At 34.4% G+C, this 9590-nt stretch overlaps 1 protein-coding gene across 1 annotated transcript; it reads left to right on the top strand.

The window, feature by feature from the left end:
* The first annotated feature begins 4477 nt into the window (after positions 1–4477).
* LOC127869207 (beta-1,4-galactosyltransferase 4-like) lies at positions 4478–6596 on the top strand. Its single transcript, XM_052411571.1, has 5 exons — positions 4478–4634; positions 4898–5085; positions 5717–5839; positions 5997–6043; positions 6426–6596. Exons 1-5 carry the CDS (start codon positions 4515–4517, stop codon positions 6473–6475), a joined length of 528 nt encoding a protein of 175 aa, XP_052267531.1. The 5' UTR covers positions 4478–4514; the 3' UTR covers positions 6476–6596.
* Positions 6597–9590: the final 2994 nt, after the last annotated feature.

Here is a 9590-nt window from a genome sequence, read left to right as displayed (position 1 = left end):
CTTCAGAGACCCAGTTGACACTCTGTCTTCATTAAAACAACTGCTTTCATAGAAAGTTTTGAATTGTTCACTCTATAGATATCCAATGCTTCAGAGACCCAGTTGACACTCTGTCTTCATTAAAACAACTGCTTTCATAGAAAGTTTTGAATTGTTCACTCTATAGATATCCAATGCTTCAGAGACCCAGTTGACACTCTGTCTTCATTAAAACAACTGCTTTCATAGAAAGTTTTGAATTGTTCACTCTATAGATATCCAATGCTTCAGAGACCCAGTTGACACTCTGTCTTCATTAAAACAACTGCTTTCATAGAAAGTTTTGAATTGTTCACTCTATAGATATCCAATGCTTCAGAGACCCAGTTGACACTCTGTCTTCATTAAAACAACTGCTTTCATAGAAAGTTTTGAATTGTTCACTCTATAGATATCCAATGCTTCAGAGACCCAGTTGACACTCTGTCTTCATTAAAACAACTGCTTTCATAGAAAGTTTTGAATTGTTCACTCTATAGATATCCAATGCTTCAGAGACCCAGTTGACACTCTGTCTTCATTAAAACAACTGCTTTCATAGAAAGTTTTGAATTGTTCACTCTATAGATATCCAATGCTTCAGAGACCCAGTTGACACTCTGTCTTCATTAAAACAACTGCTTTCATAGAAAGTTTTGAATTGTTCACTCTATAGATATCCAATGCTTCAGAGACCCAGTTGACACTCTGTCTTCATTAAAACAACTGCTTTCATAGAAAGTTTTGAATTGTTCACTCTATAGATATCCAATGCTTCAGAGACCCAGTTGACACTCTGTCTTCATTAAAACAACTGCTTTCATAGAAAGTTTTGAATTGTTCACTCTATAGATATCCAATGCTTCAGAGACCCAGTTGACACTCTGTCTTCATTAAAACAACTGCTTTCATAGAAAGTTTTGAATTGTTCACTCTATAGATATCCAATGCTTCAGAGACCCAGTTGACACTCTGTCTTCATTAAAACAACTGCTTTCATAGAAAGTTTTGAATTGTTCACTCTATAGATATCCAATGCTTCAGAGACCCAGTTGACACTCTGTCTTCATTAAAACAACTGCTTTCATAGAAAGTTTTGAATTGTTCACTCTATAGATATCCAATGCTTCAGAGACCCAGTTGACACTCTGTCTTCATTAAAACAACTGCTTTCATAGAAAGTTTTGAATTGTTCACTCTATAGATATCCAATGCTTCAGAGACCCAGTTGACACTCTGTCTTCATTAAAACAACTGCTTTCATAGAAAGTTTTGAATTGTTCACTCTATAGATATCCAATGCTTCAGAGACCCAGTTGACACTCTGTCTTCATTAAAACAACTGCTTTCATAGAAAGTTTTGAATTGTTCACTCTATAGATATCCAATGCTTCAGAGACCCAGTTGACACTCTGTCTTCATTAAAACAACTGCTTTCATAGAAAGTTTTGAATTGTTCACTCTATAGATATCCAATGCTTCAGAGACCCAGTTGACACTCTGTCTTCATTAAAACAACTGCTTTCATAGAAAGTTTTGAATTGTTCACTCTATAGATATCCAATGCTTCAGAGACCCAGTTGACACTCTGTCTTCATTAAAACAACTGCTTTCATAGAAAGTTTTGAATTGTTCACTCTATAGATATCCAATGCTTCAGAGACCCAGTTGACACTCTGTCTTCATTAAAACAACTGCTTTCATAGAAAGTTTTGAATTGTTCACTCTATAGATATCCAATGCTTCAGAGACCCAGTTGACACTCTGTCTTCATTAAAACAACTGCTTTCATAGAAAGTTTTGAATTGTTCACTCTATAGATATCCAATGCTTCAGAGACCCAGTTGACACTCTGTCTTCATTAAAACAACTGCTTTCATAGAAAGTTTTGAATTGTTCACTCTATAGATATCCAATGCTTCAGAGACCCAGTTGACACTCTGTCTTCATTAAAACAACTGCTTTCATAGAAAGTTTTGAATTGTTCACTCTATAGATATCCAATGCTTCAGAGACCCAGTTGACACTCTGTCTTCATTAAAACAACTGCTTTCATAGAAAGTTTTGAATTGTTCACTCTATAGATATCCAATGCTTCAGAGACCCAGTTGACACTCTGTCTTCATTAAAACAACTGCTTTCATAGAAAGTTTTGAATTGTTCACTCTATAGATATCCAATGCTTCAGAGACCCAGTTGACACTCTGTCTTCATTAAAACAACTGCTTTCATACAAAGTTTTGAATTGTTCACTCTATAGATATCCAATGCTTCAGAGACCCAGTTGACACTCTGTCTTCATTAAAACAACTGCTTTCATAGAAAGTTTTGAATTGTTCACTCTATAGATATCCAATGCTTCAGAGACCCAGTTGACACTCTGTCTTCATTAAAACAACTGCTTTCATAGAAAGTTTTGAATTGTTCACTCTATAGATATCCAATGCTTCAGAGACCCAGGAATTATTATAACTTAATTTAAAGAGAACCCTCACTTATTAAAAATATCATTTATCTTTAAAGAGAAGGATTCTAAATTAAAATATAATTATTATTGTTTTGATAAGGAACTGTTTCTGCTCAGATTCCAATATATCATTTGAGGGAAAACAATACTTTTTTTTCAAGTAGTGTCAACAAAAGGTTAGGTTGGAGGCCATAACCTGCTTATATTATTTTTGCTGGACACAGTTTATTTCTCTTTAGGATGCTCAAATACAGAAATCTTCTAAACCGTTTTTATTTCTTTAAAGTAAGGCGTTTTCGAATATGATCATAATATAGCTAATTGTTTCGAAAACTAAACCAAAATAAAGTTTTGGATCGCCAATAAAAATGAATGTGGTCTGTTAATGAAAACAACCACGTCTTTACACGGCGTAATAGCGAGTTCTTTAAAAATATGTGGCTTGTGCATTAATTAAGAAATAAGAGCCCTGTTTCGAATATCTTGGCACATTTGTTTTATAATTAATATTTTTAATTTTTCATCGCACAGTCACATATTTATATAATCAGTACAATTATTCATCTTTTCAGACGTTTACAGGCTATTAAAACGCATTGCTCACATATGTTGCTACATTTATTTACAGCAAACTGGCTTGATATGTCGTTTTATAAATTTTCTAGAAAAGGCATGCATTAAATAAAACTATAGCTATGTTTAATCCATGAATACGTCGTCGTAAGGATTACATAAAAAAAATAACGCAAGGGAACTTAACGTTAACCGCTTATAGTAACATACAATATGACGCAAGAAAACTCCAATATCAAGTTCAAACAAGATTTAACAAACAGTTTTTGAAGCATTTACTAAAAAAGAATGCACCTTAAACTCTCTTTCAATAAGTGGAAAAGATCTAAGCATTATTTTCATGTTTATATATGATGTGTAATAGCTTCCTGACAAAGAGCATGTAAATTAAAATCAAGATGTTTGGATGGAGAAAGCCCGCTATTATTGTAAATATAATGTGTTAATTGCGGGTGTCGTTTTATTAATCTTAACTTAATGAACATGGACGTTGTTTAAAAAGAAATTATAGCTAAATATTAACTAAATAAACTACTTTTCTACGACAAAATGACTATTACCTGAGCAGGAATTTATATAAAGTGGATGTTCGGTTGTACCATTTTGAATAAATTATATATGTAGAAAGCCAAATTCGTCAAGGACGCTCGTCATATTAATCGTGCCATCTTGAGATCATAGGTAACAAATGGTACTCGACTAATTAACATCAGTTAAATAGCATCTGAAACTTAATTTGCTACGTACGGTTTTCCTTAGTGATCTACGTAGGACCTTACATATTTCTGTTTGTTTATGCATACCGTTTAAGTTAAAATGTTGATGATGTGACATTGACTATTAAAAAGTCAACGGCACCATTTAAATAAACACTATACTTCATGCAGGCTCAGCACCTACACATAGCAGGTGTAAGATAATGAACGTGTATTTCATTACGGATGTGTAGCTATTCAAAAGGCGAATACTTGCGACATAAACCGAGTGCTGAGATTGCAGATACGATAAACGTGAAGATATTAACTCTTGTTCTGTTCTAAGACTCCAAGAAAAATGCAATGAAATTGAATTTAAATTCGAGTTACTAGTATTTGATTGGCGAATCCGTTTTTTTAGGTATTCCGTAACTACGTCTGCTTAAATTTAATTTAAACATTAATGTTTTAAGATTTTGTTACCCGCATATTTCATGTATTTACTATATTTTCATGTGCTTAAAATTAGTCTTTAATCATGCTTCTTCACTCTTCACTCTGCTGTATGTTCGTTTGTTATACAGTAGTTTTTACTTTTGTTTTGAAAACAAATGAGCTATATTGATTTGTTAGAGATTATTGTGAACAACATAATCGAGATGATGAATCATCATTAAAATGTCGGATTTACAGTGTGGAATCATCTTCGTATATTTTCAGTGTCTACATATCCGTCTTCCAAGCCAGTTAGTTCCAAACAAATGGTCGCGCTCGTGGTTCCGTACAGAAACCGACCTTCACAGCTGCCGATATTTATATCTAGAATATTTCCTTTCTTGCAACGCCAGCTTGTAGATTTTAGGATGTTTCTTATAGAACAGGTGATTGTAATAAAACGTACAGTCTCATGAAAACGAATGTCAGATAATTTGTGAACATGCTTTAAATGAAACGAAACAGACTGTATACGTTAAATAATACCCGAAAGCTGTTTCAAAATAGCAATGCAATGTTTACTGAAATGTTTACCTTTTATTAAATGGTAAGATAAAAAAATGTAATGCAATAGCATATAATGATTCTGATCATTATGCATGTTCCGATATATGACATGTATAGCTATAGCATTTTTGATATCATAAAGGACCCCAGTGGAGCGTTCAATCGAGCCAAGCTGTTCAACGTCGGATACAACGAGTCCTCAAAGTACGGCGACTTTGACTGCTTTATTTTCCATGATGTCGATCTAATTCCGGAGAATGACACAAACCTTTATCAATGCGAGGACCAGCCCAAGCACATGTCCCCGGCTATGAGTTCGTTCAATTATAGGTTGTTATTACTTTTCATCACTGTAAATCTAGTGTTTCACGTGTCGTTAACTGATTGAACCAACACAACGACATCATTTTGCATGCAGTATAGTAAATAATAGGCATTTGATCGAGACAATAGTGTATAACGAAAGTGTGCCTTCATCGGAATTCGAACTAGCGACCTTAAGGAGTAAAAGCTTACTCGATACTTCTAGATCACTCACGGTATTAAAATGTCAAGCGTATTTTAAACGTTATGTCATTGACAAGTATTTCCAAAAGCATCAATGCAAGCCTCAAAATGCTGTAATATAACCGATTTAGATAAATGATTATCCATAATCAATCTGATATACTTTAACATTTTACAATCTCGGAAGTGTTTTTTTAAATAATGCCCACATTCTATTATGAATGTTTAATTGTGTTTAGAAAAAAAAACGCAATTCAATCATATGCCCGGTCTATTGGAGACCGGTGTGCTTTAAGTGCCGACTCGTCGAAACCCGAAGCATTTAATTATTAACTAACGAATGCACCTTTCAACCAAATAAAGATAACCGTGTTTGATTTCCTCATGAAAATGTTTAGTTTATAATACAGAGACAATTAACAGGGCACATAATGACATATGGTGAATATTTTAGGATCCCATATTCCTCTTTTGTTGGAGGAGTCCTAGCCATGAATAAAACAGTCTTCCAGCTGGTGAATGGCTTCTCCAATCTCTACCTCGGATGGGGAGGCGAGGATGATGACATGTCAGTAAGGTACAGTAATACCTTCCCAGACGTACTAATGTCTAGTATTTTGTTTCAAACCAAACAAAATTTAAATCAGAATATTTGTTCTAAGGATTATATAAAAATGTTTTTTATTGTAATTTTATCATAATAAATAACTAACGTAGCTGTATGTCTTTAATAGAATTCTCGAAAATGGCTTCAAAGTTCGTCGACCACCTTTAGGAGCAGGTAGATATAAAATGATAAGGCACCAGAAGGAAATACCCTCGCAAATGAGGTGGGTCGATGTTTGTAATTATTATGTTGTCGTATTGATTGCCTTGTCGTTAACTATTAAATCACACAAAAATGCATTCTGACCGTACTCTGTTAAAAAGGGGTTTAATGCATGTGCGTAAAATGTCGTCCCAGTGCGCACAGGCTAATCATAAAGGACACTGTCCGCTTTTATGATATTTTGTGTTTAAAGAAAGTTTCTTTTAAGCAAAAATTCAGTTTAGGCGGAAAGTGCCGTCCCTGATTAATCTATGCGGACTGCACGGGCTAATCAGTGACGACACTTAAAGCCCATTTTCACAGAGCGCGGCTCATTTGTATTTGTCTTTTACAGATTCAAGCTTTTGGAGGAGGCGAAGACGAGAATGGCAACTGAAGGGCTGAATTCACTTCAATATAACTTGGTATTCTCAAACACCACGAAGAATTACGTGCACATAATGGCGAACCTATATACTATTTGATATGTACAGTCAACTTTTTTATGTAACATTAACCTCAATATATAATTGTGCCTCTATGCATTCATGTCTCTAAAAACGACCCTTTTAGAGTGAGCAAAGCTTTCCCATTTATAAAATTATCTCCCACATATTCTGCGTTCTTCATACTTAAATTGTTATAAGTACTTGTTGTAGAAAGATTGTTTTGTTATGTTACAACATATGTTTATGTTAAGTTTATTGAGAACGTTGAAATTCATCCTGTTATGAATCTATGTTTCGAGGCGATGTACTACGTGTAACTCTTGATTACAATAGTAGTTTGTGTATCTGTTGAAATATTGGTGTGTTAATCCGCAGTTGCCTGATTATTTTAATGTTATACAAAGACATCCTTCAAATAAAATACGCTTTTAGTTTAACATATTCATCTTAGTGAACGCGAACTGTCTTAGCAGATGCTGAACGCAGGTCCGGATCAGCAACATCTGCATTAATTCAATGTCACAGGTTTTCTTGAATTTTATATAGGTAAACCATTTGTCTGTCCATCCATTTGTTTGTCTGCATTTAACAAAGTGAGCAAATAACGAAACAAAACAAGGGAGGAAACAGCGAACGCCACACTGTGGCACAGAACGGAGCACATAACGGCGCGCATAGCGGAGTTAGGAAACGAGCACAGAACTAATCACACCACTGCACATCAGACGGTGCATACAACCAAACGTTTAACGGAGCATACAATCGGGCACACAACGGAGAACACAACCAAACTTACATTAGATCACACAATATATAAAAAAACGGAGAGTACAGTGAATCACATAATGGATATCACATTGAATCTCAAAACGGAAAACCCAGTAGAGAACAAAACGGAGGTCCCAAACCACGGTTCACAACGGACGCTGATATGGATGTTATGGAGCACTACATAGAGCACAGAACGGAATTCACAGAGAGCTAATAACAGGGTACGACGAGACGAAAAGACATCAGAATAGATCTCACCACGGATCTCAAAACTGAACACACTATCTAGAAAGAAAAGGCACACTATCAAAGGCTTGCACTTCTTGTGGTTCCAGCCTCGCAAGATAGCATTTCTAAGTAAGAAATATCATATTATGAAATAGTATCCACAGCACATAAAATATCTTTCAATAATCTTACAAAAGTCCTTAAAGACATGCACTTTTTTATTAAGGTATGTTACTTTTGTACAGAACTGTACATGTATACTTTCGACGATATTGCTTAAATGGTGACCGCCATAGCTCGGATGATTAAGGAATGATTAGTTTTACTGTCACAGTAAAGAATAATGGCCCGTGCTCTGTAAAAACGGTTTAAAGGCATGTGCGTACAGTGTTGTCCTATATTAGCCTGTCGAGTCCGCACAGGCTCATCAGGGATGACACTTTCCGCTTTTATGATATTTTTCGTTTAAAGAAAGTCTCCTCTTAGCAAAAATATAATAAAGATGGAAAGTGTCGTACCTGATTAACCTCTGCGGACTGCACAGGCTAACCTGGGACGACACTTTACGGACATACATTAAACCCTCTTTTCACAGAACGCGGCTCTAATCTTGATTCAGTGCGAAGTATCACAGAGGTCTCTGAAATAAAGCTAACATGGATTTAATTTGCTAGTAATGCTCGTGTACTTATAAATTTATTCCAAGAAACGTTTGACTTTGAAGGGACCGTCAACCACGAATGACGAAAAAAGAAAAGTTCTAAAATACCGTATTTTTTACAATAATTAGTTTATATTTATTAAAATATCACGACTGGTATATTACATTACTTGAAAAAAGTTCATATTTTCAGTATATTCGGTAATAAAATTTCGCGATCTGAAATCGAAAGAACATCGCGAAAATAGGTGACATAACGATATACACACTTTAAATAACGCAAGTGTATTGATCATTTTATATATAAAATATATACAATTTACTACGCATGCACAATTTGCATTTCTGGGTTTACCACGTGACGACGATGATCAATCTACTTGCGTTATTTATAGTTAACTGGTAGTTACCTGGTACCTGTACCTAGTCAAATTTATTACGGAATATACTGATAATATGAAAACTTAACAACTTTTTTTAAGTTATGTTATATACCAGTCGTGATATTTTAATCAATATAAACTAATAATTGTAAAGAAAAAATACGATATTTTAGAACTGTTTTTTTCTTCATTCGAAGTTGACGGTCCCTTTAACAACCACCTCAAGTATTGCCTTAAGTACGTTATGTAGCCCACTGTCAGTTTCTACGCGTTTACGTATAAGACTATTCACACCTGGTTATAGTTCCAATAATAAGATTCCTTAAAACATCAATAAGAAATGCATAGTGGCTGCTTTTGCAACTTGAAATTTATTAATATATTACAGCTTTTAAATTAAACATATTATCTATGGTTATAATTCGTTGTTTGACGATACATTTGGTCGTTTGGATGGGTAAATGAGTTTCTTTGCGAACCTACATCCTGAAGTAATGTTGCATTAATCTTGTCGCTTCCAGCTATACCAGTGCAATCAAATTACTTCAAACAAATCTAAACATGATTTGGAATAAGTAAAAAAAGGATGATGGCATTTGTTCTTTCCTTTTTAGCTGTAATAAGGAGTCCATTTTTCGCTAGAGTCGACTTGATGGGTTGTTAATTTTTGGGATTACGATATGCACTATATAAAGGACCGAAAAATTGTCTGACATGTTATAACCAGCCACAGACAGTATTTTTTGCCATAAATTAAGCCGTTGATAAAAAAAAAGTTATCGACTACAATTACCATCTTTTTGATAGAACTGCTGATGAAATTTGTTCTCTTATTTTAACACTATAATATCTTACCAACAATAGATTTGGTAACTTTTTCATGAAGCAGACACGCAAATTCAACGAGTTTTTATTATCATTAACACAACCGTTGCATTCCATGAGCTAAATACACCAGTTTAAGTTTCATTTGAAGTTTTATGTGGGCGGACACTTGTTCGTCTTAAATATTTTAAAATCACAGTTTC

This window comes from Dreissena polymorpha, chromosome 1 (assembly GCF_020536995.1).
Source record: "Dreissena polymorpha isolate Duluth1 chromosome 1, UMN_Dpol_1.0, whole genome shotgun sequence".
NCBI classification, from domain to species: domain Eukaryota; kingdom Metazoa; phylum Mollusca; class Bivalvia; order Myida; family Dreissenidae; genus Dreissena; species Dreissena polymorpha.
Note: the sequence above shows the minus strand (reverse complement) of the source record. Positions and strands in the feature narration are given on the sequence as shown.